The sequence below is a fragment of the Urocitellus parryii genome, chromosome 11 (assembly GCF_045843805.1).
Source record: "Urocitellus parryii isolate mUroPar1 chromosome 11, mUroPar1.hap1, whole genome shotgun sequence".
Taxonomy (NCBI): Eukaryota; Metazoa; Chordata; class Mammalia; order Rodentia; family Sciuridae; genus Urocitellus; species Urocitellus parryii.
The window spans coordinates 15555303-15579876 of NC_135541.1; the positions used below are offsets into that span (position 1 = coordinate 15555303).

At 42.9% G+C, this 24574-nt stretch overlaps 1 protein-coding gene across 4 annotated transcripts in view; it reads left to right on the plus strand.

The window, feature by feature from the left end:
* The window catches only part of Arid1a (AT-rich interaction domain 1A), a 76649-nt gene that overhangs the window by 44857 nt on the left and 7218 nt on the right, over positions 1–24574 (plus strand). For 2 of the 4 annotated variants that reach the window (XM_026391624.2, XM_026391627.2), the window contains exons 5-12: positions 15101–15341; positions 15602–15694; positions 16318–16485; positions 17364–17676; positions 18981–19126; positions 19299–19408; positions 20749–20958; positions 23460–23667. In XM_026391624.2, coding sequence (XP_026247409.2) covers positions 15101–15341; positions 15602–15694; positions 16318–16485; positions 17364–17676; positions 18981–19126; positions 19299–19408; positions 20749–20958; positions 23460–23667 — 1489 coding nt within the window. The remainder of the gene's footprint in view (positions 1–15100; positions 15342–15601; positions 15695–16317; positions 16486–17363; positions 17677–18980; positions 19127–19298; positions 19409–20748; positions 20959–23459; positions 23668–24574) is intronic. The other 2 variants (XM_026391625.2, XM_026391628.2) reach the window with 1 other exon arrangement.

The following is a 24574-nucleotide window of genomic DNA, read 5'->3' on the forward strand; positions in this document are numbered from 1 at the left end:
GGAGAATATCACCAGGGTTTTTTTTTTTTTTTTTTTCTCTCATTGTTTGTTTGTTTGTTTGTGATACTGGGAACTGGACCCAGGGGCCCTGTAGCACTGAGCTACTTCTCAGCCCTATTTATTTATTTATTTATTTATTTATTTATTTATTTATTTATTTATTTATTTATAAGCAAGATCTCACTAATTTTCCCAGGCTTAGCCTCAAATTTGCAGGCTTTCTGCCTCAGCTTCCCAAGTCACTGGATATACAGGCATATGCCATCGATCCTAGCTCGTCATCAGTTTTTTGTGGGTACCTCTGGGACCCTGGCTCCCTGTGTCTACAGTCAGTCCAGAGTCCACAGTGAAGCCATCTACAGCTCCCAGTGCACCTCTGCAGCCTCATCTCTGGCCACTCGGTTATACTTAAGTCTTTTCCTTTCTGCTATTGTCCTTTTGCTTAAGATATTTGTGTGTATCTGTTTTTAATGTCCTGTATACTTCTACTTTGGCTTCAAAACCCATCTGAAATATCTTTTCTGGGGCTCCGGCCTCATTTTCTTCCTATGGGCCCAAATTATGCTGGTACCTCTGCTTGAGCACTCAAAATTGTATCTGACACCTGTGTTGAATGGCCTCTAGATTCTTGCCTCCTGACTGACTTTGAGGGGCAGCTTTTTGTTGTGTGGGTTCATTGAGGAGGAGTGACAAATCCTGTGAATGCTTAAAAAATTGGAACATTCAAAGGATTATAATCTTATACTATTTCCATTCCCTTTTGTCCATTTCATGATAGGAGAGAGGGCCAATAGTTCTTGCCTAGGGATTTGATGGTGTGTTTTCTAAGAGATGACAGAAATGCCACTAGCAATTATGGTAACCAGAGAAGCTAAGTATTCAGAGGTTGGTAACCTATTTTCTTTTCATCTGACCATGTGTCTGTACTTGTTCCCCTTGAATTGTAGCCCAGGTGCTCTCACAGTCTTGAAAAGGAAATCCCCACCCTCTCTGTCACATCTGCACAGAATGCTCAGAGCAGCGTGTACCCTGTGCATGTAGCCATCCTTCTTTAGAACCCTCGTTCTCCAGCAGGGCTGGCCAATCCGCTTCTCCATCTTAGTCACGCTGTTCCAGCCCTGATACTGCCTGGTGCCTGCTGGAGCTTCTGCTGCTTGCAGCAGATTATTGTATGCTTGTTCCTGGGCCCATTTCCTGTTTCTATTCTAGTCACTGGTGGCTCAGCTCTGCTTCCTGCTTGTGTGTCTCACACAGATTCCTCTTGCTGGAACCTTTTGTTTTGTTTGCAACACCCACCGTCTGAAAAACCTCTAATATGATAGTTCCTATACTCCATCATTCCTACAGAAGAGTGGAGGGAAATACCCCATCACACCAAACATACCACTTGAATTTGACCTTGTTTTTCATTTTGTCCCTAGACTGCTACAGGAAGCTGTAGACTAGAGATTGGTATAAGAAGTCAAGCCAAACATATCTTCACTCATTAGCCACACACTATTGTCAGTAGTGGGGCTCCCTAGTTTTTTGGCACCTGGAGTTGATGAGCATGTTTGCTACTGCTGAGGAAGACACGTGGTCTCCCATGTAGCCCAAGCCTCCCTAAAGTCCAGATGATACTTATTTTGTGTTGGGCAGGTAATGCCACCTTCAGCAGAATAACAGTCTATAGAAAAACATGGGGATGGAAAAGAAAGCATGTGCTGACTCAACCTTCCGTCCTGTATGAGCAACTCGAACTTCTGTGCCTCCTCCTGTTAGCTTCAAGTGGGAGAGAGAAAGTGCAGGGAACTTATAAAAAGGGAAGAAGTGAAGGAGGTTGTCCTGGAAAAATGTATTTAAAAGCCTAAAGTTTACTCTCCCCTTGCCCATTTCCCCAAGGAAAGCATTGCTTTGTGAACCAATCTCTTCTCTTTCCTTCCAGAAATGGAACCCAAATCTGATGTAGATTTGACCCACAGAGGTATTCCTACCTCTCTGAGCTATCAGATTGTTCTCAAGTCATACCCCTAAATCAGTGATCCTGGGGAAAGATCCTTTAGGGGAAAAAAGAAGAGAGAGAGAGTTGTCATGGTTGCGCATACCTATAATCCCAGAGACTCAGGAAGCTGAAGCAGGAGAGTAACAATTTTGAGACTAGCCTGGGCAACTTAAACGCTGGCTCAAAACAAAGTAGAAAGCACTGGGGATGTAGCTCAGTGCTTGCCCTGGGTTCGATCCTCAATGTAGAGAGAGATAGACTTTGCCTATTCTCTTTTCTTTAGAGAAAGAGAAGAAGGAGTTGTGGAGGGATGTATGATTGTGATTTCTGGTTGGGGTTGTGGCTCAGTGGTAGAGCACTTGCTTAACATGTATGAGGAACTGGGTTTGTTCCTCAGCACCACATAAAAAATAAATAAATTGAGGTATTGTGTCCATTGACTATTTTAAAATATATGTATATAATTTTTTTTTTTAAATTGTGATTTCTGGGCTAAGTAAATAGTGCTATAGCTTCTGGGTTTAGGTATATTATCCAGGAGAATACAAGAAGCATTTACTCTAGAAAGAAGAATTCTTCAAAAAGTAGGATATTCTGAAGTTAGTCAACATTTGGGTAAACTCAGTTGCCTTAGTGACAATGGCTTACCTGTACCCATTTTCTCCTTCTCTTTTTCTCTCCTGTTGGTGGTGCTTTTATAACGTTCTGAGAGCCAATTAGGTGACCCCAGAGATGAACATTCCCTGGTTTCTGTTGTCCTGCTTCAAAAAGACTAACCAGAATCAGGGTTGGGGCTGAGGCTCAGCGGCAGAGCACTTGCCTAACATGTATGGGGCACTGGGTTTGATCCTCAGCACCTCATAAAAATAAAATAAGACTAACCAGAATCAGAAAACCAGCCCCAGATGTGTGCTTACAAAGCTGTTTTTTTGGTTCATCCTTGGAAGATTAGGGCTCCTAAACCAAACTGATAATCCATTCCAATCTACCAGAGGAGGAGGACTTAATATTATGGAGCTATGTTAGCATAACTAATAAATCAACTATAGGATTAATTCTGTTTTTAAGACTTTGGTGTTCTACCTGAGAGCTATGTTGAATTTGGATGTGTTCTGGTGCCATCACTTTGGGAACTAATGCTTGGTCTGTTGAAACATCTACTTTTGTGGCCTGAAGCTGTTCTGTCTTTCCCTCCTGGTATCAGCATGGAATTGGCTAGTATTATGACCTAATCACTGATTGCCTTGAAGTGGAGCCCTGCTCCAAGCCAGTAGCTTCCTTCCCATTTGACTTTCCCAAGGAAGCTGAGAAGCCTTGTTGATGATGGTAACTAGGGGTTGAAAGCTCAAGCTTGAGAATCAACAAACCTGTCCCTTAAAGCCAGCCTTGATGTGGGAGAAATACTGAATATTGTTTACTGAGATGAGTGGAAGTAATTTCCTGACATTTGGGGGAAGGTAAGAGTAAAAACAAGTTTCAAATAAAAAGAATCAGTATTCAGGGGAAGCATTATCAAGAACATTTGGATTTTCCCCCAGTGTCTTCTACTTTTATTTCATACACACACACACACACACACACCCCTTTTTATAACAGGTCTCTTAATGTTCAAAGATTTGTTTCTTTTTTTTTTTCTTTTTCTTTTTTTTTAGAGAGAGGAGAGAGAGAGAGAGAATTTTTAATATTTATTTTTTAGTTCTCGGCGGACACAACATCTTTGTTGGTATGTGGTGCTGAGGATCGAACCCGGGCCGCACACATGTCAGGCGAGCACGCTACTGCTTGAGCCACATCCCCAGCCCTGTTTCATTTTGTTTTAAAGGCATTAATTTTGGTACCAGGAACTGTTAACCACTGAGCCACATCCCCATATTCACTCACTTATTTGCTTAGGGGCTGCTGAGTTGCTAAGACTGGCTTTGAACTCGAGATCTTCTGCCTCAGTTCATGGAATTACAGGCATGCACTACAACACCCGTCTTTAAATTCTGAATAACAGAGCCTAGAGACCATTAGCCACCTCGTTCTAAGTTATGTTCAGCACATAACTTGCCTTCCCCAATTACCCTTTCTTGCTTTCTGGTTGTTAGAATTTTCTTTTTCCTTTTCCAAGTTTCAGGGATTGAATCCAGGTTCTCAAACATACTAGGCAAACACTCTACCACCGAGTTACACCCCCTTTTTATTGCTCATTTGCCCAGGTTGGCCTTGAACTTTCAATCTTCCTGCCCCAGCCTCCCAAGTAGCTGGGACTGTGGAACTACAGTTCTGAGGCAGCCAGGCTTGCCACAGAGAGCAGAGCCAGATGATGTGGAAGTCTAAGGCAATACCTGCTCCCTATTACACTTCCTATACCTAGAACTCTGCTGGCTTTTCTGTGTTCCTTTCCTTGCACTCTACTTTTTCCTGCCCTGCTTGTGCAAGTTTTAACATTACAGCTGATGATCTTTTATCATGGCACAAGTTCTGTGTGGATGGCCTTCCTAACAGAGGATGCTTGACTTTAAGAAAGTAGGGGTTTCTTACTTCCTTGCTTTCTCTAGCTTTACAGTGTTCTTATTTCCTGCTGGGATTAGAACAACCCTATTCCATAAATATGCACTGCTCTAACTCAGGCCTAGCTCTGACCCAGTTTCATTTTTTTCCCCGATTTGAGTCTGTTAACTAGTGACCCTCAAAACACTCTGGACATTTTTGGGGTGTGTGTGTGTGTGTGTGTATGTGTGTGTGTGTGTTGTTTTGGCTAATTTTGTTTTTGTGATGTTAGGGCTTGAATTCGGGGTTTAAGCACTCTGAGCAAGCACTCTGCCTCTGAGCAACATCCCTAGCCCTAATGTATGTATATATTTTTTAAAATATATATTTTCTTATTGTGTATGGACTCAATGCCTTTATTTGTTTTCATGTGGTGCTAGGATCAAACCCAGTGCCTCACACTTGAAAGGCAAGTACTCTGCCACTGAGCCACAACCCCAGCCCCCCTAAGGTATATTTTTGACTTAAGGGATGATTAGAGACAAGATATTCCCCTCTCACTAAAGTAAGAAGCCTTTGGGAGGCAGTGTGCTTGTATAGGAGAGATGGTCAGTTAGCATGGTATACAGGCCTCATGGAGACTGACAAACCAGAGAAGCAGGGTTTCAATCAATTAGTGCCCCATGGGAATTCCAGGAACTTCTAAATTTTTTTAGACGTTGGAAGCCTAGATATTTTAAACATAAAATCTCTCAATTTAGCTAGAAATGGTGACACACACTTATAATCCCTGTGACTCCAAAGGCTGAGGTAGGAGGTTCGCAAGCTCAAGGCCAGCCTGGGCAAATTTATTGAGACCCTGTCTCAAAATAAAAACTAGCCAGGCATGATGATGCATGCCTGTAATCCCAGCAGCTCGGGAAACTGAGGCAAGAGGATCACAAGTTCAGAGCCAGCCTCAGCAACTTGGCGAGACCCTGTCTAAAAACATAAAAAAGGCTAAGGATATGGCTCAGTGAAGTGTCCTGGCTTTAATTCCTGATAACCAAAACAAAAAGGCCTGGGGGTGTAGTTGTGTAGTTCAGTCGTAGAGCACCCCTGTGTTCAATCCCCAGTACCAACCCCAATATAAATAAATAAATAAATAAATCTGGTTATAAATAAAATCTCAGTTTTTTATGGGTCTATATGGGGGGTGTTGGAGAGTAAATTAAAAGATTTCTCTGGGGCTTGGGGGGGTCTGTCTCTACAGCTTCTTGTGGACTGCCCCGTGTAATTTTGGCTCATTCTGTTATGCATAACTCCCTTTGAGACGGTGCCTAGAATTTCTCCGAGGGTAGGGACAGCTGTGGGGAGCACTACCTCATCTCTATTGCCAGCTCTCATTGTTTAGTGTTTGTTTTATTGGTCGGGGAGCCGCGGGGGGATAGGGGAGATGTTGAGCAGAAGCACTCGATGTGATTAAACCTCCAACTGAGCAGATCTGTGGGAGCAGAATATCGACCCTTGGAAAAATCAATCCCTGCTGCAGTGGCCAAGCTGCTGTTTGCAGGGCTCCCACCACAGGAATGTAAGCAGTCCAGCAGTCTTTCTTCTCCCCTTTCTTACCTCAGCAACGCCCTCAGCCTGTACCCCAAGAGTCAAACCTACCTCAAGAGATTTGCTAAGGTGGGTTTGAACAGCAGGTTCTTGTTTTCTGACATTTATATTGAAATTTCTTCAGTGACCCTGCCTCCCAATAGCCTTCTTTGGTACTGGGGATTGAACCCAGAGTCACTTAACTACTTAGTCACATCCTCAGTTCTTTTTTTTTTCCAAATTTTGAGACAGGGTCTTGGATAAGTTGCTGAGGCTGACTTTGACTTTTGCCTCGGCCTCCCAAGTCCCTGGGATTACTGGTGTGTGCCATTGTACCTGACTGCACTGCTGTAGTTCAAGCAACAGCCTTACCCCACTTGCCAAGGCCCATTTGGGATGTACTTGATGGCAGCGCCTAGAGTCTCTCCTTCAGTGTGGAGGTCTAGGAGATCTAGAGCGTGGACACCAGGATAGGATGGGAATGGAGATGCAGGGAAAGAGAAATGAAAGAGATTGGATCTAAGGATGATGTTTTGAGGAGATTATTCATTGAGCAACAGTTATCAAACATCTTGTCTTTTGTATGACTAGCATTTTTCTCTTCACTAATACCCTGATCTTTCCGTAGTTCTGGAGGCTAGTAGGGAAAGGGGACAAATATAGCACAATGCCATTTGTTTTTTAACACCTATTCTAGGGCCAGGGGAGGTGGTATAAGCGTATAATCTCAGCAGCTCAGGAGGTTGAGACAAGAGGATCACAAGTTCAAAGCCAGCCTCAGCAACTCAGTGAGACCCTGTTTCTAAATAAAATACAAACAAGGACTAGAGATGTGGTGACTCAGTGATGAAGTGCCCCTAGGTTCCATCCTAGTACCAACAAAACAAAACACCTTGTCTAGCAAAGCCTCAAAGGAACTCTGGGCTCTGCCTGAGGGGTATGAGTTGGTGTGGTAAGCCAGGGAAGTTGTCCTGTAGCCTCTGCTTAAAGCACATGCTTTAACAGAATGAAAATAACCAATTTTCTGTGAGTGTGAAGGTTTCTGATTCCCCTGTTGCCCCCACAAAGCTTATCTATTTTTTTGAAACAAGGTTTTACTATGTTGTCCAGGCTGACCTCAAACTTCTTGTGTCAAGCCATCCTTCTGCCTCAGCCTCCTGACTAACTGGGACAAGAGGTGCATGCCACTAACTGCACCCAACTTAGTTCTTATCTTTGAAGTTCCCAAGACTAATATATATATATAAAAAATGTGTATAGTTGTCACACCTATAGTGTATCATTAAGCCTTTGGCCCTCCCCTCCTGTTCTATCCCTTGGTGACTGGGAAATCAGCCAACCTGATATGTTCAGTTAAAGGAGAACTCTGTTACCCTGTTGTTGGAGCCTGTCTATGACCTGGGGACTGAAGCTTGCTTGGCTTTTGCCTCCAGAAAGGAGCCTTTACATTCTCCACCTTAGGGAATGGGGTCTAATTGTCTAATTGTCCAGCAGTTTGGAAGGATTGCTGAGGAAGAAAGTATGAGAGTTTGAAATCACCTGAGGTAAGGCCAGGAATCTATTTATTTATTTTGTGTGGATTGAACTAGAGCATGCTAAGTAAGTACTCTACAACTGAGCTAGCCAGAGGCCAGGAATATCTTGACTTCTATCTGAGCCACACCTTTATGCTTAACAATAGGAATAGAATACATTCAGTTCTTTTTTGTTTGTTTGTTTGTTTTGGTGCTGTGATTGAACCCAGGGGCATTTCCACTGAGCTTTATCTGCAGCCCTTTTTATTTTTTATTTGGGACTGGGGCTTGCTAAGTTGCCTTGGGCCTTGCTAAATTGCTGAAACTGTCCTCAACTTGTTATTCTCCACACATTTGGTTTGAATCTCCAATAGAGACCAGACTTCTACCTTCATAGAAACGAATTTCCTAGTTCTAAACCATCTTCTCCCTTCCCCTTCTTACATTAAGTACCTTTTTGAAAACCTGGGGTGGGGGCGGGATGTGCAAGGCCCTGATTTGAATCCCATTACAGCAAAAGAATGAATGAAAGAAAACCCTTCACTGTACATTTAAGTTGAGAGGGTGATAAGTAAAATGGCTGATTTGAAATAAACCAGGAAAAGTTTTAAGAAGAGTGGCTAGGAAAAAGGAAAACAAATAGCATTGTCGACTTGTAAAGAGTTGGGTTCTCTGGTTTAGGAACGTCACCTAATCTCTGAGCCTGCTTCTTGGTTAAAATGGGGGTAATACCCACATCAGAAGATAACTGTGAGTTAAAGGTGAGTCAAACACCTTACAGTTAAACATGTGATAGGCACATTCTTATCAATTCTGCTTCCTTGTAAAAGGGAAATGTAAAGGGACTTGCTTTTTTAACTTCTTTACAACATCATTTAAATTTGGAGATTTGGTCTCTCAGAGCTTTCTTTATGAATTCTGACACATATAAGGAATTTCCTCTTAGAGGTGGGCCCCCTAAAAGCATTCTAGAGACAAAAAGTATCTGACCCTTCTCTGCTATACATTCCCCACCAGGCAGCCAGAAGGTACCAGGAAGAATGAACCATTATCCTCAGAACAATAGCCCATTGTAAAAAAGAGAAGAGGGAGTTTGGTGGGGGGTCTCATCCTATATGGTGGTTTCTAGGATACAAACCCAAGTTTTTGGAAACATGGTGGGACCAGTAGCAGTTTCTGCTATTCCCAACAGTGGTGTCATTCAGGCAGGAGGTGGTGCTTAGTCCTAAATGAAAAGGATAGGTGCCAGCCTCTGTTATCTTTTCCCCTTTCTTACCATGTGCTTCACTCCTGACCTAAAAGTATACCACCAGGAGTATGAGGCAGCCTGTTCTGTGTTTTGGTTCATTCTTGGTGTTTCAGCCAACACCAGCTAGCCTGCTTTCTAGGTATAGTGGCAGTTAATCTTTTGGACCAAGACCACTCCTTGGACAGCAGTTCAGGAGATGTGTCACTCTGAGTCCTCCAGCATGGGGTGTGTCAGATTGCCCTTCCTTACATTTATAGCAAAGATAAAAAGAGAACCCACAGGGCTGGGGTTGTGGCTCGGTGGTAGAGTGCCTGCCTAGCAAGTGTGAGGTACTGGGTTTGATCCTCAGCGCCACATAAAATAAATAGACATAATACCTTTGTACTTTGTCTTAGCTTTAAAAAAAAAAAATAAAATAACTGAAAATTTTTTTAGAAGTGTTGGGGTTGTTGCTCCCTGGTAGAGCGGTTGCCTGGCAAGCGTGAGGTGCTGGGTTCGATCCTTAGCACCACATGAAAACAAAATAAAGGTATTGTGTCCACCTACAACTAAAAATAAAATATTAAAAAAAAAAACCCAAAACTTAAAAGAAGTATTTGATACAGGTTGTCTCTTCTCCTCTTGATATATTGCTTAAGGAAGGTTTTAAGAAAAACCAGGCATCCCCAAAACTTGCCTGAGTAATTAATTGTCTTAGTCCGTTTTCCTTGGAGTTTGTTGTAGCTATTGCCTTCTTTTTTTATTTTCTGCTTTCTTCAAGGGCTATGTTTCCCAGTGTCTTCTGTGTTCTTGGATTTCTTCTCACTCTCCAGTATGGGAGCAACCACCTGCCATGTCTCTGGATCTGTGAGACTAAGCTGAGGGTAGTCTGGCAAATTGCTAGTATTGATTTGGTCATTTTAGGCTATGCTTTTGGAATTTTTTCATTTAAGGGTTGTTACTTAAGTGGCTATAGCTGAGTTGCAAAATTCCTACCATATATCCTTACCTACACACTTGTAGGATTTACCTGTTGTTTTTGTTGTTGTTGTTGTTGTTGTTGTTTGTTTTTAAATGCCAGGTTGCTTAACCACTGAGCCACATCCCCAGCCCTTTTTATATTTTTATTTAGAGACAGGGTCTTGCTGAGTTGCTCAGGGCCTCAGCCTCCCAAACTGCTGGGATTATAGGTACATGCCACCGGTATACCTGATTTTCTTTTTCTTTTTGGTACTAGAGATTGAACTTAGTGATTGTGCTCAATCACTGAGTCATATCCCCAACCCTATTTTATATATTTTGTTTAGAGACAGGGACTCACTGAATTGCTTAGTGCCTCACTTTTGCTGAGGCTAGCTTTGAACTCGATCCTCCCATCTCAGCCTCCCCAAGCCTCTGGGATTATAGACTGTGCCACTGTACTCAGTTTACCTGATGGTAATTTAGCTGCTATCAATGAGCACAACTAGGCAAAAGTTCTTCATAACTAACTGGGTATAAGAACTCCATCCAGGAGTTCCTCAAGGATTCAGCCAAATTTATGGGGAAATTGGATATCAGCTTGCTGTGAGCCTATTCTTTCAACTTGCCTGACATTGTTTACTGTGCTCAGCAAAATGAACTGATGTCATCCCCATGTGGCTCTATTGGGATATCATTTAAGCCCCCCTTCCTCTAACCCTGATCTAGTATCTTCCTGCTTGAAAATATGCTTTACCAGGCAGCCGTTCATGTTAGAGCTTGTGAGTCTTCCTGTGAGAGCAATAGCACACACCCTCCCCCACCCCCCAAATGAGGTATGGACTGTGATTTCAGGCACGGTTTTGTTGTGGTGTGAAGAGAAGGTGTTAGCTGCTGAGTTCTGTTTGTCAGCAGAGCCTGACAAACCCATGCTGGCATTCGCTGGGGCTGGGCAACCAATCACAGCTGGAACAGTTATCGTCATGGAGTCCCTATGGGCTTCCTCTATCAGGTCACATCCCAAAATAACATTGGGCAGTATTTCAAGTGAAGAAATGAAGGCTTTCGGGTCTGTAGCCAGCCTGGAGTGTGAGATTCTGTGTGAAATAGTTGGATCTGCTCCAGCGCTTTTGATCTGCATGGTAGATGAGCAGTAAAATGCATGAAACACGTTGGAAACACGTGAGGAAATTCTCCTGGCCCTCCTGCTTCCTTGGAACTGGCAGGGCACTGAGTGGGCTGATCCCCACCTCCTGTCTCTCAGCAGGATCATACTTGAAGAAGAGCAAACCCCGGAAAAGAGGGCTTTCCACTAAAGGGGTATTGCTACAGTTCTCTTGGTGATTTAGGTGAACCCTTTTCACAGAGAGCTAAGAACTTGGAGTCCTGAAATGCTAAAGGCAGCACCTGCCAGGGAGAATAGGGGCTTGGATTAAGCTTGTTCTGTAAAAGTATGTTGTAGAAAATTGAACTTGTTAGGCACAGTGAGGTCTGACTCAACAACCAGACATCCGGCTTTTTGTGGAACAAAAGACCTGAAAAACTGGCTTTTTGTAGGGTAGAAAACAGAGGTGTGTCCTGTGCAATTAAAGGATATGGAGTTCAGAGCATATCTGTTCGTGTGGAAGAGAGAGGATGAGACATCTTTTGGAGTTTCTGCCTTTACCACTTCCTCTCATGGTCCAACAAAAATATTTACTGGGATTAGCCCCTGGGACTGATAGGTTCTTATACTGCTTGTGTGTTAAATCTCTTATTCCAGAGTATTGGTGCTGGTTGCTTGGCCCTGACCATATGGTACTAGTGCATTTGCACATGTCTCAGAGTGTTACAGACTAGATTTGTCCAGCCCTCTCCCTCTCTTTGTATCATGAGAAAACCAAAGTCCCAGCTTATTGCTAGCCAGCCCAAGGTTATAACTAAAATGTGTCATAGGTGGGCTTAGTCTCCTAACTCAAGGGTGTGGTGCTTTTTCCTTAGTTCATATAGAATCAGAGCAAATGGAGGGGGAGAGAGGGAAAATGAGTCCAGGCTTTGAGGTCCAACAGACTCGGATTGGCACTGCCACTTACTTTTTGGATGATTTGGGTTACAACCCAATCTTTTGTCAAGTCTTCCTCATCTTCAAAATGGTGATGGTAGTAGTATCTATAAGCAAAAATTGTAGGAAATTAAGTAATTCTACTAAAGGCCTGGCACATAGTAGATGGTCCAGTGGTGTGTGCCTATGGATAATAGTTTGAGTTGCCTCTTCCTATAACAACATTCTATTCTTAAATTATTTCAAACCACAGTCCTCATGCTGACCATTTGTCATCTGATGAAAATATATGACAGTTTGAGAGATTGGCCCCAAAACCAAATCGGAGAGAGAAGATTAATGTTGTTCTCTTCCTGAGTAGTGGTCTGTGCCCAGATACCCCAGCCCACTTGGGGCTATTGTTGGCAGTGGTTTATTTAGCATTTTTTCTCCAAGGAGTTCAAGCACTTTACCAAAACTGATACCTTTCTTCAGAGGGCGTCTGTATGACAGTCACTTTCTTTGCCAGCCACAGGTCCTGGGACCCAGCCCCATGGGCTACAAAGGATTTTCTTTAGGCTCTTAGAATCCCTCAGCTTAATGAGGCATTCCTTGCAGATGTGGTGACCCTGGCTTTTTCACAAAAGTGCGACTAAAGCAATCTTCTTAGTCCTTGCCCTGACTGTGTAGCATGGCTGATGAGGTTTTGGTGTGGGTTTTTCTTTTTTTCTCTGTTTGCTTTGTTTTCTCAGTTCAAGGTCTCTGAGAACATATACCAAATTGCACAGGGGTTCATCCTCAGAGGATAGCAAAAAAGACAGTTAAGTGAGACTTTGACTTTTATGTTTTACTTGTACACAGACAAAAATGTTCAGAACAAAACACTTAATTTTCAGAGCCAGGTTCTTGCTTGTCTTATGGATGGACTCTGAATTCCCATTCTGTTCCAAAATACACCAATTTCTTTTTCCTGTAAGCCTGTAGCTCTTTTTGCCACAAGCTGGCAACTTACTAAGTAAGGAACAGAGACTAGAAAGGAGTACATGAGAAAATCTAATGCTCCCTAAAAGAGGGCATTGGGCCATGGATTTTATTAGACATTAGGGTCTAACGAGTGCCTTTGAGGCCATTTCTGGCCTATACAACTGGCTTCTCTTGTCTTCTTGCATTTATTCTCCTTGTCTCAGAAGCCAGGTATCTCTCATATAACTTAGCTCTCAAAATGAGGATGGAATGAACCATTTTCTCTTGGGATGAATTCAGAGATGTTTATCACTGCCCATGCTTTAGTCCTTTGAGGGGGAAGAGGTCTTTGGTGTTGCCTGGAGATTGGCCTCTTAAGTTCCCTTCTACACTGGAATTCTTTTTTTTGTTTGTTTGTTTGGGGTAGGGGGTGTTACTAGGGATTGAACCCAGCTCCTCAAGCATACTAGGAAAGTGTTCTACCACTAGTGACATCCCATCCCTTTTCTATTTGTCATTTTGAGACAGACAGGAAATCACTAAATTGCTCAGTCTGACCTTGAATTGGACTCCTCCTACCTGAGCTTCCCGAGTAGCTGGTATTACAGGCCTATACCACTGCACCTAGGTTAATCACATTTTTAAAGTATTCTGTGGTACAGCAGGTCTACTGCTTATCAACAAAAATACTAGCATTTTCTGACTCCTTAGCTAACAATGAAAGCTGGACACAGAAGTGTACATCCAGTTATCTACCTTGCCTTCAGAGCAAGCTTTCTTTGCATAGAACTCGATCGAGATGTTCCCAGCCTAGCTAAGTAGTCAAATGATTTGTGGAAGGTCAGAATATCTTGAAAGCTTGAAGGAAAGCCTAAGAAAGGTCCTCTAAAATCCAGTGATAGGTCGATTCACTTCAACTGATATTTCCAAGGCAAGCTCATTTGTGTAGGTAGGAATAGACTCAAATTAGGCCAACTTGGATCTCCTTCAGATGTGTCTCTTTAACTCTTAAGTGTACAGGGTTTTCATCCTTTTCTTCAGTGTACACTTTGTCCTACACCTTAAGTGGTGTTGCTTGAGAATGAACAGAGGGCAGGGGGTGTAGAGAAGTACATTCCTTGGCCGAATATTTTCATATTGAGCTTTTGATTGCTAATCTTGGATTCTTGACCCAGAATGAACTCTTTACTGATTAATGCAAGATAAGCAAACCCCTCAGATAAATACCAACTTCTTCATTGAAAAACTTACAGCTGGAAGAAAATCTGAGTTAGTTGACATTTTTTCATCCCAGGTGTTGGACATATAGTCCCAACCTTGGCAGTTAAGAAATTGTCTTTTGCATGCAAATATATCCCTTTCTCACCTCTTACCCCTTATGTTGCAAAGTATGGTGAGTTGAAGGGAGTTTCTTTAAATGGAGGTTAGTACAATCTTGAGAGAGGGGGGATCTGTAAATGTTGCCCAGACTTGTTAAAATTCTCTCTTAGCTCCTTGTGCCATCCTGGCAGCGTTTTGTAGTTTCCTCATTGGAGGAGAGCTAACATCACACTGAAGTAGCTGCTTTCTTCTTTTATTTTTGATACTAGAGATTGAACTCAGGGGCACTTTACCACTATTCTTTTTTATTTTTTTATTTTGAGACAGGGTCTCACTAAGTTGCTGAGGCTGCCCTTGAACTTGCGGTTCTCCTGCCTTACCCTCCCATTGTGTGCAGCACATAGCTGCTTTCTTTCCTTTTTCTGGGGGTGGGGAGCAGAGGGTTTACCAGGGATTAAACTGAGGACACTCAACCACTGAGCCACATCCTCAGCCTTTTAAAAATTTTTTTATTTAGAGACCGCGTCTTGCTAAGTTGCTTAGGCCCTCGCTAATTTGCTGAAGCTGACTTTGAACTCTCAATCCTCTTGCCTCAGCCTCCCTAGCCACCAAGATTACAGGCATGTGCCACCATGCTCAGACTTGTTAAAATTCTTAAAATTTTAACTTGTGACCATAGAAGTTAAGGACTCAGAATGAAGATGAAAGTACTAAGTCTCCACTAACTCTAGGGAAGGTGGAACAGGGGTCAACAAACTACCATTTGTGAGCCAGCTACCTGGTTTTTAAAAAATGTTTTACTGTAACACAGCCACATCCATTTTTTAACATATTGTTCATGGCTACTTTTCCAATGCAATGGCAGAATTGAGTAGTTTTGACAGACAGTATGGCCCACAGAATCTAAAATATTTTGTACCTGGTTCTCAACAAAGTTTGCCACATATAAGCTATAGTATCATAACTAAATAATGTATGTTTGCTCTTGGTTATTTAAGGAAAATTCTCAGCATGTAATAGAATTGTTAAAAGAGTGATCTGTGTTCTTATGTATGTTTCAGGATCTGTCTGGTTCAATAGATGATCTCCCCATGGGGACAGAAGGAGCTCTGAGTCCTGGAGTGAGCACATCAGGGATTTCCAGCAGCCAAGGAGAGCAGAGTAATCCAGCTCAGTCTCCTTTCTCTCCTCATACCTCCCCTCACCTACCTGGCATCCGAGGCCCCTCCCCGTCCCCTGTTGGCTCTCCTGCCAGTGTTGCTCAGTCTCGCTCAGGACCACTCTCGCCTGCTGCAGTGCCAGGTACCCTCAAGTACTGACCTTTGTGAAGAGGGAAAGGTGACTGGTCCCGGTGGTATTAGGGAGCCCTGGTTTATGTCTGCATAGTTTCCTCATAGTGTTTGGAGAAGGGAAGTGGAAACCCCTCGGCTGGATATCTCTGTATATATAATACTGGGAGGTGCTTGGCTGTCCAAGAGTTGTTTCCAGCTCTAATAAATTGACCCCCTAGTTAGAATTCTCAGGCTTAACCATGATTTGCTTACTTCTTTCTTTTTCTGGAGCAGGCAACCAGATGCCACCTCGGCCACCCAGTGGCCAGTCAGACAGCATCATACATCCTTCCATGAACCAATCAAGCATTGCCCAAGATCGAGGTGAGAGTCTGGGACTTTGGTATAGGGATGGAGGGCTAAAGCAGACATTTGAATATTATGCAGTAGCTTTTGGAGAACTATATATCCATGAAGCTTAGGTTAAATCCATCAACAGATTTGAAGTTATCATCGGTTTGGCTATACTGATGGCTGTAGAGTTGCATTTCCCAGTAGTCTTTTTTTTTTTTTTTTTTTTTTTTAATTGTAGGAGGATACAATGCCTTTATTTTTATTTATTTTATGTGGTACTGAGGATCGAATCCAGTGCCTCACCTGTGCTAGGCGAGTGCTCCACTGAGCCACAACCCCAGTCCCATTATCTGTGTTTTTTGATACATTTTCCCTACACTGTGTCTAATTTGGTCAGCAGTTGCTGAAGACTCAGCATTAAGTCTTTATCCATTAAACCATTTGCCATTTTGTTTTTTGTCACTGTGTGTCTTTTCAAGTATCCATTTAGTTCTAACATTTGGCATGCCTTCTGTTAATGGTGTGCTACTTCGTAGAGACTCTGTGCAAATAGGTGCAAACGGAAATGTAGATGATAAAATCCCAGGATCAGAAGAGAGCATTTGTTCCCACTGTACTGAGCAAATAACTCTATGGACTCTACTCACAATTAGGTTATATGCAGAGGAACCCCCAGATGCCCCAGTACAGTTCCCCACAGCCCGGCTCGGCCTTATCTCCGCGTCAGCCTTCTGGAGGACAGATGCACACAGGCATGGGTTCCTACCAGCAAAATTCCATGGGGAGCTATGGTCCCCAAGGGGGTCAGTATGGCCCACAAGGTGAGTACACTACCCAGTTAGGAGTAGGTAGAGATGAGAGGAGAAAATAGTTTCTTCTCTGATATATAAGAGTAGAACTGTCCTTTGCCCTAAATCTACCCAGCTTAATCAGAGTTCTTAGTAAGACAGAGTTCTCTCTTTACTTAACTCAGGTCTTTGAATTTCTCTGAGCCTGTTTTATCTATAAATTATAGTTCAAGTGTTTAGCCGAGAGCTGAGCACAGATACTTAAAGAGGGTAGCTATTGGTTAGTATAGTGTGGGGTTTTTTTGGGTTGTTTTTGATTTTTAGTGAATAAGTCTTAGTTGATTTTTCCTTTACATCAGACCTAGGTAGATCTAAAGCTGAATATCTCACACATACCATGGGATAGGAAGTCAGATGAGTGTGTAGAAAGGAAAGAATTTCTCCTGAGAGTTGAAGGGCCCCAGATAGTATGGTAGCAAAGTCATTTTTGCTTCCCCAATCCTCCTCCCCTCAGTACTAAGATTGAACCCAAGAGAATTCTGCCACTGAGCTATGCCCCAGCCCTTTTATTTTAAATTTTGAGACGCTGTCTGTCTTTAAGATGAAGAGATGAACTGGGAGTGTGGCTCAGAGGTAGAGCTCTTTCCTAGCATGTACAGGGTCATGGCTTCAAACCTCAGCTTTGTGGATGAGCAAGGAGAGGGATGTGGGACAACTGAGGCCTGCCTTTACATGCATCTAGCTTTCCCTTTACTTTTTTTCCATGGGGGTTAAGGCTACCATGAAGTTGATCTCATTCCTGACCAAAATATTGAATGATTCTCATAGTTTATAGAGTTTGGGAGTTGAGATTAGTGAGTTTCTGATGAGTCACTAACCAAGTCTTGTGTCTTCTCTCCCTTCCCTCCCAGGAGGCTACCCCAGGCAGCCAAACTACAATGCCTTGCCCAATGCCAACTATCCCAGTGCAGGCATGGCTGGAAGCATGAACCCCATGGGTGCTGGAGGTCAGATGCATGGGCAACCAGGCATCCCACCTTATGGCACACTTCCTCCAGGGAGAATGAGTCATGCCTCCATGGGCAACAGGCCTTATGGCCCAAATATGGCCAATATGCCACCTCAGGTTGGGTCAGGGATGTGTCCCCCACCAGGGGGCATGAACCGGAAAACTCAAGAATCTGCTGTCGCCATGCATGTTGCTGCCAACTCTATCCAAAACAGGTAAGGCCTGGGAAGTAAAGGGGGTGCAAGTGCAAGGAAATATGTTGCAAAGCCATTTGGGTCATTGAGATGCTCTGGGCCTAAAAAAGAATGTTGTATAATACATATTATATTTATGTATTTACATATAACTAATAAATATAATTTTCTTGAGCTTTTTAGAAAGCTGCTTATTTACAAAGTATTGCTTGTTAAGCATCATAGGTTGGTATCAAGTTTCATATGACCAAGTATCCTATGTAAATAACTTACAAAAGCTGGGCAGGGTCGCACATACCTATAATCACAGCTACTCAGGAGACTGAGGTAGAGGGATTACAAGTTCAGAGATACCCTGGGTACCTTAGTGAGACCTTTTTTAAAAATAAAAATGGGATATGATATGTCAAGAGCTTTGTAAGGTTTTGAACAACCAATAAAAAAATAAATAAAAAAATAAAAATGGGGGCAGGGACTGGGGGTGTGATTCAGTGGTAGAGTGCTTACCTGGCATGCATGAGACCCTGAATTCAATTTCCAGTACCACAAAATAAATAAGGAATGTAGCTGGGTATGGTGCTGCACACCTGTAATTCCAATGACTTAGGAGGTTATATCATAAGTTCAGAGCCAGCCTCAGCAATTTAGCAAGGTCCTAAGCAACTGCGTGAGACCCTGTCTCAAGATAAATCATAAAAAGGGCCAGAATGACTCAGTGGTTAAGCTACTCAGGAAGCTGAGGCAGGAGGATCATTTGAACCTATATTTTTTTTAAACCAACCTGGGCAACATAGCGGGAACCCATCTCAAAGAAAGATTGCAAGTCCACTTCCAAGTGCTATGCTGAGGAGTACTTCTGATTGGGGTTCGGTATGAGAAAAAGTAGTGGAATTAAGCATTTAATCTGGGCCTTTTGCCATAGAGAGGGCCCTGAAATGGAAATACAGCTTAACTTTGGAGGTGACTTAGAGGAAGGCAGTTCTTTCAAGACACAGTAGAACACTACTATTCAAGGAGTGTACACCACTTAAAATTGAGCTAGTTTTTCTTTTAAATATTTTTTTAGTTGTAGATGGACACGATACCTTTATTTATTTTTTTAGTTAATTAATTTATTTGTGTGGTGCCCGAGGATCAAACCTAGTGCCTAGTGCTTTGTACCACTGAGCCACAACCCCAGCCCCAGAACTGAGCTAGTTTTTGCTATATAGAGTTAAGACCCTCTTAGAACCTTTTGAAAGAGCTAGAAGATAAGGGTATCTAGATGTTTCCTGTTTCTGGTTTGAGGGAACCATAAACTTTTTGCTTTTCATTTTCTTTCTCAGGCCACCAGGCTATCCCAATATGAGTCAAGGGGGCATGATGGGAACTGGACCTCCCTATGGACAAGGAATTAATAGTATGGCTGGCATGATCAACCCTCAGGGACCCCCATATCCCATGGGTGGAACTATGGCCAACAATTCAGCAGGTAAGTTCATTGGCTTTCTATAATACTGTGTATCCCTTGGGGACAGCACTCTCTTACTCTAGGTCATATACTATTGTCAGACCAGGATCCTTGCTCACCTCAAGGATTTGTTCAAGAATGATCTGCAAGTTACTGCTAAACCTGTTGACTTAAATTTTGTTCTCTTTTATAGGGATGGCAGCCAGCCCAGAGATGATGGGTCTTGGGGACGTCAAGTTAACTCCAGCTACCAAAATGAACAATAAGGCAGATGGGACACCCAAGACAGAATCTAAATCCAAGGTAATGATTTTGTCTTGACTCCTCTCAACTTTGGATCCTAACCTTTTCAGTGATAGAAAGAAGATAGTAACATGATTTTAACCTTTTATGACTCCATCGAGCCTGAAAATGCTTATCCTCCTCTTATCATAAAGGGTTTCAGAATAATAGTTCATTTGAATTAGGTTTGAGTTATCCTAAGGAATCCGAATGTAAACAACATATTCTTACAGCTGCATGTCGTGGAGGAAATGCTACACCCTACAGCATAGCATTCTCTGTGCAGTTTGGTGCTTCTGTGAAACTGCTTCCTGTATTCTAGCACTGATAGATGATGTGTGCTCTGGGTAACTAGTTGCCCTTCTCTTCCTGGACCTTACTCGTAGCAGCAAGAATGGTTGGTGCCTGTGTTATATAAAGGGGGAAATGGCAAGGGTATTGAGTCCTTGGGCTTCCATAGGTTGGTCCTGTGTATGTTCTCTGTTAGGCTATATAGCAACCCTGGTATCTTCTTATCCCTATAAATAGGGAAAATAAAAATCATGTCTGCAGTGTCCTGTGGTTTTTCACCTCTGGCTTCCAGTCCTTTGGGCCAGTATCTTGTCTTAGACAGGCAAAACTATTTTCAATCAGGTGGGAGATCCATCCTTTTTTGAGAGGAGGAAGAGATTGTTTTCATCTTAGTCTACCCCATTGTTTCAAATCATGTTTTGAGTTTCTCAAGTAAAACAATATTAAGTATGTCCTGACTTCTCGGGGAGTAGTGTGGGGATAGTAGTGACTTCAGTGTCAGGTGTCAGTGTCAAGGGTTTGAAACTTCACTGCCAATTAAAAATTGTAAGATCCTAGATGTTGCCTCCTGGGGTCTGGTTCTTTATCTTTAAAAATGGAGGGAAGTGCCAGATGTGGTGTTCATTTTATATAATCCCAGTGACTCAGGAGGCTGAGGCAGGAGGATTATAACCTAGTGAGACTCTGTGTCCAAATTTTTAAAAAAGGAAAGAGCTGGGAGCTTGAGATATGGCTTAGTGGTTAAGGTACTTGTACCTTTGGGTTGAATCCCTGATACCACCCCACTTCCAAGAAAAAAAAAGGAGAGAAGTTATAATACCAGATAAGTAAAGGCAGCTCTCAGTATGTACCATATAGTTAGTATTACAGTCTTTCTTTTATGGTAAGAAACTCTGGCTTCCTTTTGACCCTTCAATCTTGCTTCCTTTTGATCCTGCAATCTTATAAAGGCAGGACCTTTAGTGACCACCTAAAGCAAGAAGCTTTACCCATTTCCCTTAAGCTTCTCAGACCTTTAACATAGGGTTTGGATTTGACTCATTCTATGAATTTTGACCTGCTTCTTCCAGAAGTCCAGTTCTTCTACTACAACTAATGAGAAGATCACCAAGTTGTATGAGCTTGGTGGTGAGCCTGAGAGGAAAATGTGGGTGGACCGTTATCTGGCCTTCACAGAGGAGAAGGCCATGGGCATGACAAATCTGCCAGCTGTGGGTAGGAAACCTCTGGACCTCTATCGCCTCTATGTGTCTGTGAAGGAGATTGGTGGATTGACTCAGGTGAGTGCCTAAGAGTTGACTTCCCCTTGTTTCCCCCAAGCCCCTATCAGGTTACTCATTGGCTTTCTATAATACTGTGTATCCCTTGGGGACAGCACTCTCTTACTCTAGGTCATATACTATTGTCAGACCAGGAAGACAGGCTACCAGAGATAAGGCAAATGCAGTAGACTGAGACCTTCCTGGTAGTATGAGTTATTAGTGTGGGGCCCCACTAAAGTACAAAAATAAAGAAAGCTCTTAGATATTCTGGTTCCATGGAGACAGTTTGGCATAGTAACAAGTATAGGGTTTGGAGAGATAGGCCTAGTTTTGAGTCCTGTCTTCACTCCTCAGAACAAATGTGACCATTTCAAGGTCTGTAAACCACTCTGAAGGGTATAATGTCAAACAAAAGTTAGAAATAATAAAGCTTTCAGCAAAGTTTTTGCCACATGAATTGATTGGCAAGATACTACAAGAGCAGGCGGAGAATTTGTTAACCCTCTCAATCCAGGAAACTTCTTAATGGAGATGTGATTTCAGGAGCTTCTTCATAGAAATAATTGATAAAGGGAAGAAGTAAAGTGAAGTGTTGGAAAATATGTGTGTAGTTACTCTGTATGGGAGACTTAAGTGAATGGGTTTAATCCTTGCTGAAAACCTCTGAACAGATGCCACCCAGAGTTTTGCCCCCACTCCCTGATACTTTACAGTTTTGTTTTAGACTCAGTCTAAGAGGCAAACAAGTGAGGCCACACTAACAGATAGCACACAGTGTTTGCAGACTGCTTCTCTGTGTGGTCTGTAGTCTCTAGACCAGAAACCTGCTCTGGGATCAGAGTTTGTGACTAAGCTTAGAGGGAAGGTGTGGCAGGGAGGGACTTATTCCAAACCTTCTAAACCAGAAGAGGAAAACGGCTGTCACTAGCAGAAAAGAAAGTGATTGGAAAGAAGCCAACCAACAGTCAGTTATGAATTCCTTCTCCCTTCAGGCTATATTTCCCTCCCCCACAAAGGAAAACAAAACAAAACAAGACACGGGCATACTGCCCCATAGTGCCTACTGCCCCATAATTGTCATGGGGAGCAAAGCCACAGAAAGCTTTGAGGTGACCCTGGGTGTATTCATGCTCATTTCTTTGATACTGAGTTCTCACAGTCAGGCTTCTCCTGCCTGTAGGGAAAAGGGGGCATATTGGGTTAGGTTTGGCATACTTCTGATTGATGGGCATCTGAACTCATTGAACCTACAATGAACTATGGAGAGAATCCTAAGCCTAGGCCTGTCTTCCAGTTTGCAAAAGGATGAAAACCTTTCAGTTGCTATGATGTAACTGAATTTGAAAGACGATAAGAATTCACGGAAATGAGGGTGCTTTTATTTTTATAAATTAGTTTGTGGAAGGCAAATTATAAGAGTCCTGCACTTTTCTAAAGATTAGCAGAGTTTATGTGGAGGGGAGGAGCTGTTCTAATAGATTGGGCCAGAGATGGCATGGATATGGGAGGAAATCTGAAGTATCACCCACCAATGCCATCAACTTTAAAGACAGCTTATGTGTTACACCACCACTATGGGAAGTATTTCTTCACCTCCCTTTGTCCCTGTCTGTGCTTCCTTAAATTCTGTCCTTTGGTATCATAGACACCAGATCAAAAGGCATCACAACATATTAAATTTTCCTTGTAAATCAGAACTGGAAAGCCAGTGTTCCCAACCCTTTGGGTTCAGGCTTCCTAAGTGGTGGATACATGAAAAAGGAGACCTGCCTAGCTAATGAAGAAAATCTTAGTTGTGGGGAGCATTTGGTCAATGGTCTTGTTCAGTGTGCCCTGAGACTGAAAAAAGTAGAAAGAACTGTAGGCTGGCCACTGAGAGGGTACAAAGAAGTCACACACACACACAAACACACAAAAGTCACAAAGGCCTTGAACATCTGGACAATCATGGCAGTGGCTGGTGGGGGAAAGGGGTTTATAGGGAGCAGCAGCATAAGAATGTTAAATTTGCAGGGACCCCCACACTGAGAAAAAAAAATCAGATGTGAAAACCCCCAGTTTGACAAAATGAGTTAAATAAGGTAGTCATTGACATTGACAAAAGGGTCTCCATTCTATAAAATGTTTTTCTTGTATATTTGAAATAGAATTTGGGGCTTGGGGATATGGGTAGTAGTGGAGCACTTGCCTAGCTTGTGCAAGGCCCTGGGTACAATTCTCAGCATCACCAATCAAGTAAGTAAGTAATTAGGTAGGTAGGGTAAATATGTAAGTAAATTAATTGATTTTAAAAGTAGGATTTGGATCTAAAGAAGCTTTGCACACTATTTTCACAGTACACTTGTATACAGCAAACATCAGACTTTCTGAGTTCTGTTGCAGTGGAGCTTGCTGAGGATAAAGTAAACTCATGATTCCAGAAGAGAGGAATACCTTGCAGGAATCCATTTGGGTTTGGGGCATGTAGGCAGGATGACCAGATGGAAGGTGTACCCCAACTTTTCTAATTGGTTGTACAGGTCAACAAGAACAAAAAATGGCGGGAACTTGCAACCAACCTCAATGTGGGCACATCAAGCAGTGCTGCCAGCTCCTTGAAAAAGCAGTATATCCAGTGTCTCTATGCCTTTGAATGCAAGATTGAGCGGGGAGAAGATCCTCCCCCAGACATCTTTGCAGCTGCTGATTCCAAGAAGTCCCAGCCCAAGATTCAACCCCCTTCTCCTGGTAAGGATGGACTGAGTAGCTCCACCGAGGCCCAGGACCTATTGCCCTGGCTCAGTGGTACCTATCACCTGGCTCAGTGGTACCTACCTCCAGTGTAGCAGGGCAGGTACCAGGGATGTGTGCTCTACTTTGCTCTGCCCTATCACAGGGCTTAACAGGTTGGCAGATTAAAGAGCGGACAACAGCAATTCCCTTGGGAGATATACTGCAACAGCCATTAAGTTTTAATTTTCATTGTTCACCTGGCATCTTGCCAAATGTTTGTAAACTAGTAAGTGGGAGGGACACGAGAAGAGTGGGGGAACTGACAAATAATAGTGAGGCTGGGCCATCTGGGAGCTTTGGCCCACTGATGTCAGTGCCTTAGAATGTAACTCAACTGAATTCCCCAGGGAGCTGAGATGGTAATGAATGGGAAGGAGGGGCCTGGGGAGGGATATGAATGGAATTTTCTGATCAGAGTGCCTCTGCCCACCCTCCTTTCTGAGAGGGGGCTGGGGCCTAACTAGCACAGAGAGGGAAGAAGGCTAGGGCCCTAGAAGGTAGGTGTAAACATATGTGCCCTGGTGTTGACCTCTGAGGGTGTAATGAGCGCCTGAGATGACTCATCATCCAGGGAGGCCTCAGCAGTGGGATATCTGCTGCTGGGAATGGTAACTAATGGAAACATTAATTACTGGTAGTTATGTGCTCATCAACTTAGAGGAACATTTGAACCTGAGGATGACATTGTGCTTGGTGCTAAAAAATAGAAATCCCTTAGCTCCTCTTGCACCACGGGTTGGGTGCAAGGTGGTCCCTCCCAACCCTGGGTTTTGGGGACCCTGACTGGGACCCTCTTGTGCACCAGCATTGGTATTTTGTTTAATAGGTTCCCTTGGGGATGTAAAGAGAAGTAGTTGGGGAA